Source organism: Megascapheus bottae, chromosome 23 (assembly GCF_031878675.1).
Source record: "Megascapheus bottae isolate mThoBot1 chromosome 23, mThoBot2.hap1, whole genome shotgun sequence".
Taxonomy (NCBI): domain Eukaryota; kingdom Metazoa; phylum Chordata; class Mammalia; order Rodentia; family Geomyidae; genus Megascapheus; species Megascapheus bottae.
In genome coordinates this window covers 26,342,465-26,361,884 of record NC_143531.1, presented here as the reverse complement: position 1 = coordinate 26,361,884, position 19,420 = coordinate 26,342,465, and the positions used below count along the sequence as shown (strand labels likewise).

Sequence of the window (19,420 nt, the reverse complement as noted above, 5' to 3'; positions counted from 1 at the left end):
ACTGTGACCCTCAGATCTTAGACTCCTGAGTGGCTATGCTTATATTTTTTTGAAAGTCAAGCTGGCTGTTCGTCAGGAAGGGACTGTGATGCAGTGGTGAGAGGTGTGGCCACGCCCTGGCAAGGCTCATCCTCTCGGCCTAGGCATGAAGGAGCTCGCTGTGGCTCAGGGCACTGGTGGTGAGATACGGCAGAAGTTCGATTCTGAGTCTATTTTCAGCCAGTGAGCTAAGAACTTGACGATGATGCAAGCTTCGAGAAAAAAGGACGACTTTGGACAGAGTTATACTTTGGATATTTAAGTAACGGAAAAAGGTAGAGATCATGGTATATTTTTACAGAGCTGGGCATGAGGCAGCACAGTATTTTGTGGGAGAGGAAAGGGGATCGGAAGTCAGCCTTCAGCTTTAGCTGTTGTAAGTTTCAAATATCTCCTAGTTGCACAAGTGAACACATCCAGTAGCCAGCTGAACACGAGTAGAAAGCTCAGTGGCAGAGAGCTTTCCACCTTCTAGAAGCAAAGGCCCATGCATTTGTTTAAAGGCACGAGACTCGAAATTACTTGTGAGAGGGCATTCACATTTTGCATTGAACTAAAGCTGATATCTACAAAGACTCACACAACCTTCCAGAGACTCAGTTTCCCTGATTGGAAAATGAAGATGCTCCTTTTCATTAGCTGGAAGAGATCAAAGTCCCAGCAAGCCATTGGACAAACTCTTACAATAGAAGTGCAGAGGGATTTTTTAACCTTAATCTTTCACTTCACTAGGTCTCTTTTCCTTCCCACAGCAGAGTTCCCAGCTTCCTAAGGATACACTCGGGTGCCAACTGCCCAACTGGAAGGCTCACTGACAAACTTCAGCCACACAGACAATATCCTCTAGGGCACCTTACCCTCAGGACCTCACGACGTTCAGAGAGCCTGGATCCCTCAGTTACCCATGAGTAATAACACACTGCAGAGGTAGACACACGCTAGAGGCAAGCACGCTGCTCATTTCCAGAGGGAGGAAAATGATTGGGAAAAAATTACACAGAAAGAAGTAAACTAAATTGGGTTTATTTGTCATGAATGAAAGAAACAGATAAAATAGAAAGAAAGGGAACAAATAATGTGTTTATCCAAGAAGGCACAATCAGCTAAGTCCAGGACGATGTTACTTCTAGCCAAAGACATCCTAATTAGAGGTTACGATGGTATGTTACTCAGAAAGCAAAATGGCAAGAAGAATCATGTGTATGTTTTATGGTGCTACAGCTCAGTGTAAGCAACACGATTGTAGGAGGAAGCGGCAAGCAGAGCCCAGTTTCCCACACTCCTCACTCGTTGATGGATAACGCTGCCACACAGAGTACCAGCCAGCACTGAGTCCATGAGGAAAGTCTATGACCCTCATGCAGAGCACAGTAAGTCAATGGTTTCCAAAAACTACTACCACGTGACAGGCCTGGGAAGGTAGTCTAATTGGTTCAGTGTCTCTTTTCTTCAATTAAATCTCTATTTCAGCAGTACAAACACCAGTATGCACATCTTAGATAACTTTTTATTGCTCTTCCTTTCTCCATTTCTGTACATTTTATACACAGCCACAAAGGTGTTGGTCTCTGGAGTTAAAATCTAGGTTTCTCCAATATCCTTGTACCAGGGCCTAGGCACCAGGAGCTGGACTCTTGTATGAGAGGTAAATAGTGAGGGTGGAGAGACACTGCAAAATATGTGACAATCATGAAACACAGAGAATTCAGGACCAAGATTCCTTGTCTAGGGTGGATCCACGGGGGGTGATCTAGTAATTGACCTAAGTTAATGCTCATAATGATCAACAACATTTATCATACATCTTACACCAGGGCTTGATGTGAGCTCATTTACTCCTCACCTGACCTCAAGGGTGGAGAGGGATGGACGTCCCATTCTACAGAAGAGGTGCTGAGTCCCGGTACCTTTCCTAAGGCCATACAGCCAAAGAGTCACAAAGATAAGATTCAGATGCTGGTGTGTTACTATCATGGCTCCTCCAGCTCTCAGGACATGAGCAAATAGCCTTCCCAAATCATGCCTGAATTAGCCTAAAATACAAATCCACTTTTATGACTTATGTCCATTTTTGGTGTTGTCTTCCTAGTAAAGTATTGCTCTGAAAAATATTCATTCAGTTGGGCTGCTAGGGACCTACTGTTGTCAAAACTGCAATCGGAGGATGGCTTAAAGAAAGACTCACCAGGGAGATTCTTGCCTATGGAAAGTACACAGGCTAGTGTAAGAGGTGTGGTACCTACGGAGTCCTTATGTCCAGCCTAGAATGACCTGAACTTCCTCCATTTTCATCCAGCACAATCCTAAAATGCTTAAAAAATAAAATAAAAACCACGTGTTCATATATAAATGTAACTTATGAACAAGAAGATGGCATTTAAAGATCTCATTTACAAGTTTAAAGCAAATTCCTCATATATATATATATATATGTATATGGTAATTGTAAAATACTGCAGGATTATTTCTAGAGCTCTAATTTATTTGAGAATGGAAATATAAGCAATAAGACAGAAATGTAAATGGGCGTTCTTGGCAAATGAGCTCTTGGGTGTTATGCTGCTCCTTTTGCCTGAATTCTCTCACATGTACCATCTGAACTGAGATTCACTCCCCATTCAAGACCTGGTCTCAATGCATTTTCTGAAATTACTGCTTTGGATGCAAATGACAAGAGTGTCATAATCTCTATTTGTCCAGCAATTCCATGACAGGGGGCTAACACTTGTTTCTCCCTTATCACAATTTACCCGTCCTTACTATGGTCCTTTATGTTGGTTGGTTGGTTGGTTGGTTGTTTTTGTTTTGTGATGGTACTGAGATTTAAAACTCAGGCCCCTGTTATTCCTTAGCTTTTTCACTCAAGGTTAGCCCTCTCTCATTTGAGCCACACCTTCCCTTCTGGTTTTTTTGGTGGGTGAATGGAGATAAGAGTTTCATGGACTTCTCTGTCCAGGCTGACGTTAGCTTCAATCTTCGGTTCTCAACCCCCTGAATCATTAGGATTATAGGCATGAGCTACCAGCACCCAGATACTATGGTTTCTGTACTGCCCCTGGACATTTATGGAAGTAGAAATCAGTAAGTGGGCAAGAGGATACAGTCTGGTGGTTAAATTTAGGAGCTGCAGAATAGGACAACAGTGACTCTGCCACTCAACTTGCATGGGTCTAAGGGAAAGATAACTTTGGTGGTTCTAAGGTCTTCACCTCGAGTAAAGCTAGAACATGAGCGTATGCTCTGGACACAAGACTCTTGAATTAAAGTCTTAGGCTCATTATCAACTCATGTCTACATTTTCTTACCTGTAAAATAGGGCTGAGAATAGAGCAATTACTCATTAAGAAGTTGTGTGAATTGAAGTAATTAATCAATGTAAATTATTTAGAATGCCATATGGCAAACAAGAAAGCACTGAATAAACTGTTGGTTGCTCTTTATATTATAGTCTGCTGGAATGATGGTGAGGTATGCTTGACATCAAGCTTGCAAAGAACAAATATCAGGTGTTGCATCAAAGGCTTATCATCTCCAATCCCATCATCCCTTAGAACTTGGCACAGTGCTTTGTCTTTGAAGCCTCCCAGAAAATGAATTTTAGTGGAATATAGTGCATTCTATAAGATGTAGCATATTGTAAGAATCAAGAAAACAGCAATTGATGTATAATGAATCCTGACTGCTGGTCACAGGTATTTCTCTTATTGCTCTGAAGCTCTCTTGGATCTTATATAGAGAAGTACTATTTTTATCACTAAAGTAAATACAAAACTATATTTCTGTCCTTGGTAGTCCTGTCAGCTGGCCCAACACATCATGTAAAAAGTGAGAATACTAAGGAATATGTCCCAAAATCTTCCACTCTCCAATTGGTATTGTGAAAATGTCAGAGCTTCATTAGCATTTATAGAACATAGGCAGTAAGATAGTAAAAGTGTGAATATAGGGAGCTGGTAAGTTAGACCTTCTTACATTTTTTAAAAAAGCAAAATAATGCCTGACTTATAATGGTTCACAACATATAGACGGACCTGACTTGCAGGTTAGAAAAGATCTTTGCAGGTAGCAGAATATGTCTCTGAATAGATGAGATCCATTTTCTATGTGGCTTGTCATTTGGGGAACAATTCTGTACAGTTTCACATGCCAGAAACTAGAAACTGATCATGTATATTTTTTTCCTTAACTGATGGTTAGAAATACAGTGGCTCTGTCTACAAAATCCCGAGTCAGTAGACATAATCTAATACCAACACAAGAACTAATTATTTAGAGCCAGCAATTTCTTGGACCGAGCCTTAACAAGCAAAGTGACTGTAAATCAGGGGATAATTGAGGGAACTTACCTAAGGACATTTTGTTATTGTACCAAGACCTAATGTGATAAAAATGAATTACAAGCATTTATTTATCTGGCACAAATGTATCCTGGGTTGCATAACCACAGGGCTTTTGTTTTAAGTCAGGCATTTTCACAGAAAAAAAAAAAGATCTCCTCTCAGGAGTGTTTCCAGTGTTCTGTCCATGATATTAACGGCTACCTGACCTACGCTCTGGAGGATAGGATGTGCAGAGTGAAAAGCAAAGTTAGTTTTCTACAAACTGCATGGAATCACCAATTTTGTATCCATACCAACATTCACAAAGGACTAAGAAGTAAGATAAAACATGAGTAATCCCCTTGGTTTTCATTTTTCCTTCTAAGAACACAACATGGCTGGCCACACAAACATTAAAAACAAGAAAACAACAAGATGATTGGGAGGGGGTGGGGGGAGGGGAAAGAGGGACAAAAGCACGAGAAGGGGTATCAAGGTTCGAGAAGTAATACATTCGCGGTCTGACGAATGTAACTGTACCCCTCTATACATTATCCCAACAAGAAAAACCATTTTAAAAGACCAAGAAAACAACTGTGAATACAGAGTTGTAGTTTTAAGGGTCAATTAGTTTAAATGCAGTCAGCCATGAGCAATATGAAGGAAAGTAGACAGGAGATACTTCTTTAGTCCAAGCTCGTGTAGTTCTATCACGTCATTGTGAGCCAGCTACTATACGCTGATCACTAAATGTCTCTCACTGCATTTACTCGAATGAAGTGGTGACAGGGAATCTCAGACAGGGCATAGTGGTTCTATGCAGCAGGTGTGCCAGCAGGTGTGCCCGGGAGAAACAAGTGTTTATGGGAAACAACTAAGGCAAGGTAATATATCACCTAGAAACACAATATTGGCTATAACCCTGATTTGAAAAACAAGGCCATGCAAAATTTCAACTTATTTGAATAGTTCAGTAAAAAATGATTTAAAAAAATTGGGGTAAGTAAGGGGTGACTTTGATCGCGATGCAGTGTACTCAGGAACTGCCTTGTTAGATGACAACTCTTTTACACAACTACTTAAAAGTAATTTAAAAAAAATTAAAAATTGGAGTGGGAAAGCTTCTTTTCCTTGTTCTTATTTTTTTCCTAGAATTTGCTCTTATTTTACTTTTGAATCAATAACTAGGTCTATCTTTAAACAATGGTAAATATATTTTAAGAAGTGATCTTTCTCTCATTATTCATTAAGCAATGAATAGAAGTTAAATATAGATAGATGAAGTCAAAGGATTTGGGAGATTAAAAAAAACGAAAAGGAACAAAAATGACAGCAATATATGGTGTCATCTGTAAGAATTCACCTACTGTGTGTAGAGTTGAGTTTGACAAAGTGTTAAAGAGCCAAACAGCTTGGAGCATGTATCAATCAATAATATAATTCTCCGAAGACTCTAAGTGACTTTCTTTAGTCAATACATCAGCCATTTCTTGCCATTTGATAAGATAACAAATGTCTGCACTTAAGCATGTTAGCGTATCTTTGAATAAATCTAGGGAGGAAGAAAAAAAAAAACCCTGAAGTTTCTTAAACTGGAAGAACATTATTATGGATAAATTCTCCCTGCCGTGGTTCTCTGAGATCTATGATTCAAAGCCAAAGATTCGAGTGTCAGAGCTGCTACGGAAGCTGAGGAGGCGTTGGGGACTCGGTTATATCTTTCCACCCGCAGCTTAGTGGCATTGCAGCGCAAGGCAGGGCTCAGCGCGGGCGAGCCTTCTCCTGCCAGTCTGCTTCCCACAGCTTCCAGTCAGAGTGCTGCCCCTCCTGTTCCAAACCCCTTCTCCTGCACACACAAACAAGCCTGTGCTTCAAAACCCATCACTCTGCTCTAACAAGCTTTCTTTCCAGAAAGCCCTAACACACAGGCGAAATACTAGGAATTTCTTCTCTTAAAAGAGAAAGAGAGATGCTCAAGTAGCCCGAGAGCCACTTGGTGAGTAACAGCTGCCCTCTGCCACTCTGCCTCTGTTCTTTCTGAAAGCCAGTTCTTTCCCCAGCTGAAACCACAGGAAAACACTAGGAAGCACAGTACCGCTCTATTAGTCTCATCATAAAGAAAAAAATAAACTTCAAAATATAAATTGTATCCAATCATTATCTCAGTAAGTTATACTTCAAAATTGAGTGCTTTGAGCAAAGGATATAAATTTGCAGCACCATCACTAAAGAAATTACGCTCTTAAAATAACTAGGCTTTCGTACCACTAAAAAATCACTGTAGTTATATGAACATATTTAAATTTGAGAAAATACCTCCATTAATACAAAAAAGATGTGATTATTAAAATACATCTCATCTTTGTACATTAAGTTGATGAGGGCATCTGGCTATAAAACTCAGAAATAAGACATATCAGAGGGCTGGGAATTTGGCCTAGTGGTAGAGTGCTTGCCGGGCATGCATGAAGACCTGGGTTCAATTCCTTGGTACCACATATATAGAAAAAGGCAAAAATGGTGCTGTGATTCAGATGTTAGAGCACTAAGCCTTGAGAAGGCTCAAGGACAGTGCTCAGGCTCTGAGTTCAAGCCCCGGGACTGGCAATAAATAAACAAATAAATAAATATATTGGGGTAGATGGGGGAAGAGAAAAATGCAAGGTGCACTATTAATCAAGAAGCATTGTAGTAAAAATGAATTGAAATTCTTTTGGAAGTCATACTTAAACATAATTTAAAAATATTTCTGAGCAATAAAGGGAAGCCAATACATCCTCTCTTTTTAATTCACATGAGTCTTATTCTTAGCCCCCTTAAATACATTGTTGCAACTAATTTCCTAGTGATCATACTGTGGTCATAATTCAATCAAGTACAAAGCAATTCCCCCTCAGTCCCGGAATGGCAGACCAGACTCAGGGCACACAGTTTTAATCCATCCTTTGACAGAATTACAAATTTCTACAGCTGACAGTTGGCTAAACAAGTCAAACCCTACATTGAATGTTAAATTCTCAGGAGACAAAGAGCCATCCACACACTCAATAATGAAGAGTAAGGGAATACTTGTTTGCAGAAAGGGAGTAAAGAAACACAAAGGAAAACTCTCCATGTGGCCAGAATCCCACCCAAAGAACAGAAAATTACAACAGCAAATTCACAATAATGTTCACCAGCAACAAAATGCAGTCCTTGTAGTAGAAAAGTCCTGGATATGAGATCTGCCAGAGAGGAGAGACTGTCACTGAGATCCCTTAGCCTGGGGCAGAAAACTGTTGGGAGAAAATAGAGACCAGTGTAGTAGTGCATGAAAGGGCTCCAAGCTATGTGAGAAGTAGAAGTGAGAGGATCATGGATAAACATGGGCAAAAGTTATCAAGACTTTATTTCAAAAATAAATAGGTAAATAAACAGGACATAGTAGCATATTCCTGTAATCCCAGCTAGATTGTAGGATGGAGGAAAGAGGATCAGGGTCCAGGTTTGTCCTAGACAAAAGTGTGAGACCTCATAAACATAAAAAAGTCTAGAATTGTACCTTAAATGGCAGAGAACTTGCCAGCAAGTGTGAGATAATGAATTCAAACCCCAGTACAATAATTTGGGGGAAATAACCATTTTTATAAGATAATTATTTAAAAATTTAGAACAGCATTCATAAAAGTGAAATTTTGCTGGGTGTGGTGGCTCACGCCTGTAATCCTAGCTCCTCAAGAGGCTGAGATCTCAGGATTGAGGTTCAAAGCCAGTCTGGGCACTAGAAACATAAGACTCTTATCTCCAATTCACCGCCAGAAAACTGGAAGTGGTGCAGTGGCTCACGGGATAGGGCAGTAGCCTTGAGCTGGAGAGCACAGGAACAGTGCCTAAGCCCAGAGTTCAAGCCCCATGACCCACAAAAAAAAAAAAAGAAGTGAAATGTCATGCTACTTGGAATGCACATTGAACCTGCAAACTACTACACAAGTTCTTAAAATGACTGATATCAAGAAGATAGAATTGTTTACCTAGGATAAATTCCAGCTGCGGCTCATTGGGCGTCTTCTGAAGGCCTATTAAAAAAACAAAAACAAACGGGTTAGTTCAGATTGTTATAAAAATTAACTCATTACCAAAACTAGGATCGTGTCAGTTCCTGCTTCACATGACTGGACATTTAAATACCCTGCTTGGTAGGGGGAGTAAGGAAACCCAAGCTATTGGTCTTCATTTGTGTCAAGGAATCCACAGGATTCGTCCCAGACTGGACAAATGTAACTGATGGTGTCCTGTGGCTATAAACAATCAGAGAAACACTCTGTTCATAAGCCACGACAAATACAAAGCTTAGTTTCCACTGTCTGTTTCTACAGAGAGAGGTTGAACATTGAACCTCACCAAAATGCTTCCTTGAATAGATCCCTCTTCAAGCAACTCCGAGCCTCTCTCAGAAGAAATCCTGAACTAAAGGGATGTCTACTGCTAAGTGGTCCAGACCTTGTAATGGTGCCAGCTCTCCTGCTAATTTGTTGGCAGGATCAACTCCAAATGGAATTACCAAATGGAAAGGTAAATGTTTCCACTCCATTTTCTAATAAGGTTTTTTTTTTTTGAAGAAAAAAATATGGCATGACTTCATGTTTTCAGATGAAGGAGGGAGGGAGGGAGTGTGGGAGATGGTGATTAGAAGGAGAAGGATTGTGGAAGGTGATGGATGTGGATGGTCACATAGTGTGGGAACTTCCTGAAGAGAGAAAGTGTGGGAGCCATTCGCAACTATTTGAAAAAGGTGTAGTAGGGAAGAGGGTAAGAAAGAGTCATAGAGGGGGCAAATGTGATCCAAGGATATAACACACGCGTGGAGCTATCACAGAGAAGGCCCTTTGTATACTCAATGGCCACGAATGAAAAGAATTCCACTTATAAACAATAGAGAATGGGTGAGGGCTTGGTTCAAAACTGGGATAATATTTGTTACAACTCATGGATGGCCAAAGCAGCATAGAACAGAGGAGGAAAAATCATGCTAGTGAAAACCATACAAGGAGAGTGAAAACTCTCCTTGTTTATTTTTCTGCTACATTCATCAGACACTATTAAAGTGTATTGACATTTGGTCACTAATGTATTTTTTAAAGCCACCTCGCTGCAATAAAAGTAATGTTTATTCATGAAGTTAACATTATTTTTGCAAATAGGCATTTTTTTCTGATGACCATTTAACAGTGCTATGGTTAACAGTTTTAGACTTTTCAACAAAGGTAGAAGGACACTGTGAAATTTGAATAGTCTAAATTTTTTAAGGGTTATAAATTATTAACTCGGCTATGCCATAAGCCCTCACAACCAAATTTATTGAAAATGTATCCACCAGGTACATTTTTCTAGTGATAATTTTTAAAACATAAATGAAATGAGGTTAGATATATCTATATTTGGCAGTGTTAAACAATTAGGCCAGATAAATCTTCTGGAAGGAAAAAAAGATAAAATTATACTAGAAAGTAAGTTCTTAAGCATGATTTAAATTACTTTCAAGTCCAAAACTGAACTAGTTCTAATGGTCAAATGCAAATCCTTACCAAATGTTTGTGTTTATTCCAGGTATGTGATTTAGTGCTGTATGGTCAAAGACCAATGTGATACCTCAAATGCTGTTGAGAATAAAAATGTCTGCGTTTCCAAAATGAAATGATGCAAGAGTACATAAATACCAAATAGAAGGTTTCCTTAACACCTTCTCAAGTGTTCACTGACGTTAATGCCCAAAATACGTCTCCAAAAAGTGGTTAAACATGTGGCCATCTTAAGTTACATGACTTAATCACCCAGTCCTGTCTAGACCCACGTAAACATTACATTTAATGGATACTGAGATGATTTGTTAACTGGGAGAGTAATAAGAAAAACAGATAAAACGCCACATAAAAAAAGAAGTGTGTTCCTATGCATTCAGGAACTTTGATGTTTAACCATTCCATAGATTATGACCAATCTCATCTACGAGAAAGCCCGACAGCCCCAGCGCATACAACAAAGAGTGCAAAGGCAACGCCCTGCTATTTGTTAGGACCAAGTTGTCTGTGGGTACACAGCTCCACGAACCCCGTGTGCTTCCTCAAGGCTGGGCAGGAGCGTGCGTGCTTACTCGTGAACTGAGTGTCCCCGGTGTCATTTGCCTGAGCAGGAGAAAGGAAGTGCTGGCCTTCTTCAGACGCTCCTTCTTCTTTGAGTTCCATGACCAATGTTCACCGCTGTCTAATGTTCCAGGTTCTCTTATCCAGGAAGTATCTGCTACCCCACTCTGAAATTCTGTACCTGGGAAGCGTGGGGAATGACAGGTGAGTTACTTTGGAGGTCAGTATAAAGCTGAAAGTTAACAGTCTGCTGAAAACACAACCACTTTGCAAATACACTTCCTTCCAATCTGTTCTACACATACTTGCCCTGAAAACTCTAGGCTGAGGAGGTGTTTCCCAAATCCTAAAACAAATGCTTTTTCTCTTCAGTCCATAGGCACCTACTCTAACAGCGAGTGCCGGCAGGCTCCCGTCCATTCATTCGGCCCTTGTTAGAACATTCACATGACCACAGAAAGGCAAGTTGGCCTGACATTCTTCCTCTAAGATGGCTCAACAGGCGGAACGGGAATTTCCGGCTGCTGTAGTCTCTTGCTGTTCCACTTGATTTAATTGTTTAATGATTTGGGGTACAGGGTGAAAAGAATGAATAATAGTTTTTTCAAAGCCAAAGCTCAAGAGGACATGAAAGTAAGAGCAAATGGATGGAAATTAGCAAGGGGGAAAGAAAGCTACTCCCCCAATTTAATGTCCTGCCAGACAGACAGTCTCAAATAGTTACAAATTCATTTTGATACTTAGCATGATCTACATGGCCAAGAATGAATTGAAAAAGAAAATCAATGTTGTTTTAAATCAAGTTACCAGCTGAATTAAAATGTGTAAAAATCTTTAAGTGTCTGCCGGGCACTGGGTAATGAGGCGGCCGGGATTGAGCTGGGCCTGGAATACTGATGTGCTTCGCCAGCTACCCAGGTCTACCCAAGTCAACAGCTCCACACTCTGTGACCTCCACAGAGTGGCTGCACTGCACATGCAGCTCTAGTTCTGCGAATTCAGCTGGCAAACATTAAATCCAGAAAGCATCGTTAGGACATATTACAATAAAGTCGCAGATAAATGCTGATTGGTTCCTCATGACGTAAGGAGGAATACTCTCTGAGACAAGAGCCTTCCACCATCAATTACAGCACATCCATCTATTAATAAATGATGATTTACAGGAAGGTAATGCACGCAGGTCTCTTTCATTGCTATTTCATGTAGAATTCTTTTCTGATAAGGATAAACATGCGTGTGTGGGCCACATTCTTCAAGAGGCCCTGTGAGAACAAGGTCATAAACACAGCTGTGGTCACATAAGGAAATTCAGTGCCATGTCCTCACTGAAGTGTTAACTGACCTCTCAAAACTAGCTCACTAAGGGTAAATAAGTGTGCAAAACCAGAATTCGGAGACAATTTCTGATACCCCACTAGCATCCTTCCATGGAGTGATTTAGGTCATCAAAACATATATTTCAGGAGGAGTTAATGACAAGCTCCAGAAACCACTGTCTGTCTAGGTGGAAGTTGAGTATTCACCGGGTTACTGTCGAGTTCCTTCTTTGGGTCAGTTTGGAAAGTTTCTGGTTTGGCTCTCATGCAGGAAAATAAACAATAGTTTTCCCATACCACAAGTATATTTAAGACAACTTACAAGTGCAGTGATGGCTCCGTGCTGCTCTGATACCATTGGGCCCACTCAGAACAGCGAGGAGCAAATGCTCAGAATAGTCAGGAAAATGCTCTTGGTGCCCCTTGCTGACCCGGGGGATGGAAAGGTCTGGTCGTGATATTTCGAGTTATATAAAATTGAACAAGCCTGGTGCCAACGTCTCATGCCTGTAATCCTAGCCTCTCAGGAAGCTGAGAACGGAGGACCATGGTTCAAAGCTAACTCAGGCAGGAAAGTCCATGAGATGTGGTTCAAGTAAGTGCCAGCCTTGAGCAAAACCAAAACAAAAAGCCAAAGAGAGATAATGCCTAGACCCTGAATTCAAGCCCTTTTGCCACACACACACACACACACACACACACACACACACACACACACACACAGAACAATATGTTTCAACAGTCAGTAAAAACAGGAATTTGTTAATGAACTGTATATCTTCCACTGTAAAAGACAATCTGTCAAGCACTTAAAAGTGACATAAGGAGATTATGGTTAATTAAAGAAGGGAAGCACATCCACATATATGGGGAAAATAATGAGACACTCCATTCCACCAGGGGTGCGAGGGGATCAGGTGATCCTCAGGCTTGCTTCTGCCTGTGAGCAGGACACCCCCTCACTCAGCCCTGCACCATGAAGGACAATTTGTGACAGGGTCATCACGGGAAACCTGTAGCATGGCGCAGTAACTCCTCGGCAAGCAGAAAATGAAGCAGCATCTCAGGTCGAGGCAGCGTTCTGGAGCTGAATTCGCGTTCAGAGGCGGTGTGAGGGAGGGTGGGCCAGTGTGGCCTTGGCCTATTTGGCACTTTTCAAATAGCATGCTCATTCTATGGGGGTCACACAACACAGTTGCCATCAAATTGGAGAAATTTGTATGGAAATGGAGATAAAAGAAGTTAAAAATGGCTGAGAAGGTGTACTAGAAAGAACAGAAGATACAAGAAGAGCAAGGAGGCTCTGTTGACCGCTACCTTTAAAAGGTTGTCATAAAGGGAACTGTTGTGTAACTATTAAATAGGGCAACTTAATTATTTCAAATGGTTTTTTCCTTAATTCTTTCTATTAGAGATCAAGCTTTGATATTGATTATTCCAGTACAGGAGAAAGGGGAAAAACAATTAGGGTTGAGGCCACTAGATGTGCTAAGTCATTTTCCTTTAATCTTTCCATTACTGGGTTGTAGCAGGTTGGCAACATTCTAGAGCAAGTCAGGTAATGGATACTTTTGCCATCTATAAAGCTAGCACCAGAAGCCCACAAATAAAGGTGAGGGAGAGGGCAGACATGGAGACACAAAGGATTAGCTGCGTGTAGCTGAACGGCAGGAGAATATCTCGTCTGTTGTAAGTCTGGGGGAGCCTCCATTCCGACGGCCCCTGGGCCCTCACAGAGAATTCTCCTAAGAGTTCAAAAAGCAAACCACGTGGATGGATGGGGACAGGCACAAGAGGAAAAACCATGTGGAGAGACAGGGAGACATGGACTGCAGAGCCTAGGGTCCCCTCTTTTAATCTGCATGAATGGACATGAGGAAAGACAACTCAGCTTTCAATGTGGAGACAAGCAGGGAAAGGAACCAACACTGTACAGCGTTGCTCTGGCCTTGACACAGAGATTGAGGTGTTGGCTTCTCAGGCCAAGAAACAGAGAGAAGGTGTGACCAAAACACAGCCTTTCTGTCATCTACAGCCAGGAGGGGCCCAGTCCAGCAGGACTGACTAGAATAAGAGAAGCGGGGAACTCCAGCCAGGTTGGGGAGCAGCGACAGGGAAAGCCTCACTACCTCAGAGTACCATCTACTACTGGTGCAAGAGCAGGCCTTGCCCAGAGTCAAGTGGCCTGTTCCCACAGGACCAGAGAGAAAGAGAAAATAGGAGAGGCTGAGATGCTTAAACAAACAAGGGATTTCAGATATATCTCAGGCACTTTAAAACATTGATTCAAATCCTAGAGGAATACACATTACAGAGCTATTATTCATGTTGTTTTGCTTAGTTTTGCTTTCCTGTTCTCAGCAAGAAGGCACTTAAGAAGTTCTAGAGAAAAGAAGAGGTCTATTCTATGAAAGTAAAACTTGCCACACTTGGCACAGTTCTTTTTTAAGTGCTAACCAATAACTCCATTTCAAATGATCAGCTCAGCTGTCAACAAACAGGAAAATAAATGACTTAGGACCTGCCCTTGAAAGAGGGCAATTTAGCTGGAAGCCAGTGGCTCACACCTGTAATCTTAGCTACTTAGGAAGCTAAGATCTGTGGATTGTAGTTTGAAACCAGCCTGTGCAGAAAACTCTGTGAGACTTACCCAATTAACTAGCAAGAAATTAGAAGTGGAACAATTAGAAGTGGCTCAAGTAGAAGAGCAACAGCCTTGAGTGAAAAAGCTGTGAGACAGTGGTGGGCCCTGAGTTCAAGCCCCAGTACCAACACACACACACACACACACACACACGTCACTTAGGAAGAAGAAAGCAATACCTGACTGAGGGTTGCAGTATCTTGAGGGCATTCTTATCGTAGAAGGAGATCCAGGAAATCAAAAGAGTGATGGGGGATGATTTAGAGAACTGAAAATAGATCATATGGGCTGAAAATAAAATGTTCATTATGCCAGGCACTGGTGGTTCATGCTTACCATGCTAGCTACTCAAGAGGCTGAAATCCGAGGATCTCGGTGAGAAGCCAGCCAAGGCAGGAAAGTCTGTGAGCCTCTTATCTATAATAAACCACCAGAAAATCTGAAGTGGCCCTGTGGCTAACGGGGTAAAGTGCTAGCCTGAGTACAAGAAGCACAGGATTCCATGGCACGCAGATGTGAGCCTCCCCTCGGCACCCTGGCATGACAGAGAACAGCATGCACTCTGCGTCCAGGCATGGACAGGCTGAAAACACGGTGAGCTGCCTGGCCTGGGGTGGAAGCCTGCTGTTCCACTCACAATCTCATCTTGGTTTTTTTTCCTGTTAAGAAAAAGGCTTGTTTATAAACGAAACATGGAGGAATGTTTGTCGATCCAACTTCAAAAGCCTGGACCATAAAGGAAATGATGAATAAACACCGTGACAAGAAAATGAAAATGTCCCATGAGCAAAGACAGCATAAAACTGAGAAAACACACTACCCACAGGAACAACCTCCATCACACATCCACTCCACCTCTGGTGAAGATGTAGAGAGGCAGAACTTTGGCCCTGCTCTACCCACAAGCGACAACGGAAGAAGGTATCACGTCACAGATTTTCCTCAGCTGATGACAACTGACAGTTCTGGGAAACCACCCCGGCCGACCTGAAGGAAAAACGAATGCCTCCACGGGGCAGAAAATGCCAGGAAGGAATGCCAGGCCCCAAACCAGCTGGGAATCACAGGTCAGCCAGGCCACTGACTGAGTCACTAAAGGCTACCTCTGCGTGAGCAGGCAAGCGAGCACCCAGGTCCTGATGGACACGACACGAGTGACTAACAGGCCGGTCTCCATGGACCTTACCCAGGGGCTCCTGGGAAAGACTGGGTGCAAAGCAGGTATTTGGAGAAAGTACCCCTTTATGGCTGGTACCCATAGGAAGGAGAAGAGAACAGCCATGGGAAACCATAAAGCACCACTGAAATAATTTTCTTTACAGAATACAAATAACCTGTCCACACAGCTACAGGTAAAAGAACAACAGTCGTAGTAGTCGTAGTAACAGTAATAGTGATATAGTCACTGCAGTGGAGGCAGGGGGAAAGGAGGAGGAAGAACTCTTCCAAGGACCAGAGCATCACAGTTCTTCTAAGCTGAAATCAAGGAGCATGCCTATATTCCAGGCTGAAAATAGGACAAGAGGAGATAGAGAGAGACAGAGAGAGGGGGAGAATATGCTGTGCTTTCTTGCCTCCAGGTGAGCAAACAAGAGACCATGGCCACCAACCACTGACAGAGGCATAGAAATATAGTGTCCTCCTCTGATGTAGAAACTTCTAGGAAGAGCCTGAAGTCCAGTGAGCCGAAGTCTCTAGCAACCTAGCCCCACTCTAAGCGCTACTAACATTGGAGGACTGGGCAGCTAGGCATGACTGGAGGTAACCATGGCAACAGCAAACTCCAAACCCAGCTGAATTACTGCCTAGCTGGACTCAAACTTCCTGGCATACCAATTAAAGGCCTAGCAGAAATGTGGAACAGCCCATTCTAAGGATAAATACTTGCTACTTCAGAGTCTACCATCATACCCAAACAACACTCAAGAAGGAGGAGGAGGAGGACAGGGAGGGGAGATGGGGGAAGAAGAAGAGGGACAGAAAATCACCACCATCAAGAGAAAATGCAAACAAAATAATCAAAATGGTTAAATAAGATTTTACCAAAGTACATATTCCAAAACCGAGGACTCCTAATAACCCATCCCCCACCTAGCCAAAAAGCAGACGTTGAGAAAAAATGATCGGGTGTGGGTGATGGATTCGCATTTCATATCACTCAAGAACAGAGCTGAACAAGTGGGGTCTGAGCCATACATAATGTCTCAATATCTTTCTGAACACGAATGACACATGTACATCGAAGACCTGACACATTTCGTGGGACTCAACCAAAATAAAGCTGCAGCTCTGATTATATCCTCTAGACATCTCCAACACAGACATCATCACACGTTATTAGTTCACAAAGCCAAAGGGGTTGCTTCCAATGAGCCATTTTCCAGGTTCACATTAATACCCGCTGAATTATCTGCAGTTCCTGATGTTGAATTATGCATTTTTCTTTGGAAAAAAACTTAAAATTTCAAAGCAAGACAGATAACACATTTAATTAAAATTTTATCTTCTGCTTTTCTATGACAGGAAAGAAAATAAATGTGTATGTCTGAAGATTTTCATTTCACTTTGGCTCTCCAGAGAAGTTCAGAGAGGGCCCAAGGTTATCTCCAGTGAGGATAAAGGCATTGCTAAGTTTTCTCATCCTCGCTGCTACTGAATACAGATAATGCGCTATATTCTTTCATAGCAAGGTTTTCCTACTCTCTGACACAGCATATAAAACCACACACTCTCCCTTAAAATATGTACTTAATAAAATGGCAAAGCAATGAAAATACTGACAAGGTGTAAAGAGCAGGAACAATGGTGTGGCGTAAGAAGAAAGGAGAATTCGCTTGCTGAACACTCAGGCAGGAGAGCCATGAAGAAACCTGGGAGAAGAGTGGAGTTCTAGATCACCAGTTCACCTGGACACATACCCAGGAGATCTCTGATGCACTTCCTTCAGATAAAGAAGATAATGGACAGAAGTAACAACTGGCCAGTCTGAGATCAGATAGGGAGGCTATTAGAGCCCCAGGAGACTTCGGGGGCTCAAATTCAGTATGGAAGTCTATCAGTGACTGGTATCTGAGTATGGAATAAAACAGAATAGTCGGCTTTCCTGTGCCTTTTCCCACCTTCTCGATCTTTGGTAGAAGATTTTTAACTTTTATAAGCTTTGGTCCTCTGTTTAAGAAATGAAGAAAGGAAATAGTTTAACCATAATTCCCATATTCATATTTATTGAGAACCTACTGGATGCAACATGTCCTACTGTAAACAGAAAGATCTTCTTTCACACTCCACCCAGACAAGACTACTGAGAGAGTACAATCTTCAATGAGTACAAACAATATAACACCCATTTTGTACTTCTCTCCCTGGAGCTTCTCATTTTTCCATCCTGCCATTTCATGATAGAAAACTCTTTTGACTCCTTTCCCCATAGTGAACCCTTCTCATCATTTTTTTCATGAGTTTTTCTTCATTTATCAAGGTCATAAGCTTGTTTTTGTTTCGCTCTTTCCTTCTGCTATTCATGTCTTCTTTTGTTAAAAAATATTCTGTGATACTACTTGAGTCTACTTCACATATGTGAATGCTCTCACACAGCACTTGTAATTGTAATGAAGTAAAATAGATGCTGCAAGTAGATAAGCACAAGGAATGGGTTCTGGCTTCCTGGACCCTTCCATTCACTCTAACACCATAAGCAATTCGCAAGATACATTAAAATCTCATTTTAGAGATGAGCAAACAGAAATGGAGCCTGGGTACAGAAAATGCATCCAGGGTCATGCAACATTTAAGGAGCAGACATTAAATCCAGACGTCAAAACATTTAAGACCCTTGTCTTATATAATTCTTATAATTTAGGTTCAAAAAAAGAGAGACAGTGAAACAGATAATCTGTGGTAATGTCTAGAACATTCAAGACATTGTGATCCTATCTAAAATGCGGATCAGTCAAAAGTCTCCAGAGTTGATATACAAGTGCTCCAGAGAGAACTCTTAATTTGGCTGAGAAATTCCTGTTGGCAAAGGAAGCTGGAGTTAGCTTTCAAGCCAAACACCCAGGTTTCTACAGGCCAAGTAATTTTCATAGAGGTAATTATGCAGTCTGAATGGAAGATGAACATTTCTGTTTTCCTCCCTATTTCCCTGCTTTCATGTCGATTCTTCTCCTTTCTTTTCCATTTTTTTAAAAAAAGACATTTTCAATTAAGATTTCTAATTAGATTCCAAGTTTGAGATGCATCTTTAGTAGAGAGCAAATGGGAGGGGTAGTAATTAAGAAGGCAGCTGTCTCTTGTCTTTCTGGAGATGAAACAAGGCTTGTGCTCCTAAGTTTTGAAATCCTAGGGAATTATTTGTCATTTTCTTCTTGTTGTTAAATAATAAGAATTGAATGATGTTGAATTGGTCTGAACAAGGTCCTCTATGGCATTTATGCAAGAATTTTTTCCCCTAGTACAAGTCAACTCTATCATTCTGGATCCTGGACACTGATTATTTCAAGGACAAAATAGCCACATTTTGTGCCAGGCACTAGTGGCTCATACCTAGCTACTCAGGAGACTGAGATCTGAGGATCACAGTTCAAAGCCAGCCTGGATAGGAAAGTCTGTGAGACTCTTATCTCCAGTTAACCAGCAAAAAGTGGAAGAGGAGGTGTGGATCAAGTGATAGACCTATAGTTTTGAGGGGGAAAAAAGGCCAAGTAAAAGGGAAAGGCAGGGTTCAAGGCCCAACACCAGCACCAAAACAAGAACAAAACAACACAAATCACAAAAGCCCAGCTCTATATTTATACAGGATTGAGACACAGAGTTCTCAACTAGACATTACTCCTAGGTCCTTTGCCTCAAAACTTAAGGCAGTTTGTAGGAGACTGAATTATGAGAATTGCATAAACCAAGTATAAGCATTTTCAATGGAAAGGAATAAATCAGATTATTGGAGAGTCAAACAATGTATTTGTGGTATTCCTCTGCCTG

At 41.4% G+C, this 19,420-nt stretch overlaps 1 protein-coding gene across 4 annotated transcripts in view; it reads right to left on the bottom strand.

The window, feature by feature from the left end:
• The window catches only part of Inpp4b (inositol polyphosphate-4-phosphatase type II B), a 461,147-nt gene that overhangs the window by 215,969 nt on the left and 225,758 nt on the right, over positions 1–19,420 (bottom strand). For all 4 annotated transcript variants that reach the window (XM_090356905.1, XM_090356906.1, XM_090356907.1 and 1 more), the window contains 2 exons: positions 10,489–10,658; positions 8,369–8,413 (listed from right to left, as the gene is read on the bottom strand). In XM_090356905.1, the coding sequence (XP_090213031.1) occupies positions 8,369–8,413; positions 10,489–10,579 (136 nt within the window). In that variant the 5' untranslated portion in view covers positions 10,580–10,658. The remainder of the gene's footprint in view (positions 1–8,368; positions 8,414–10,488; positions 10,659–19,420) is intronic.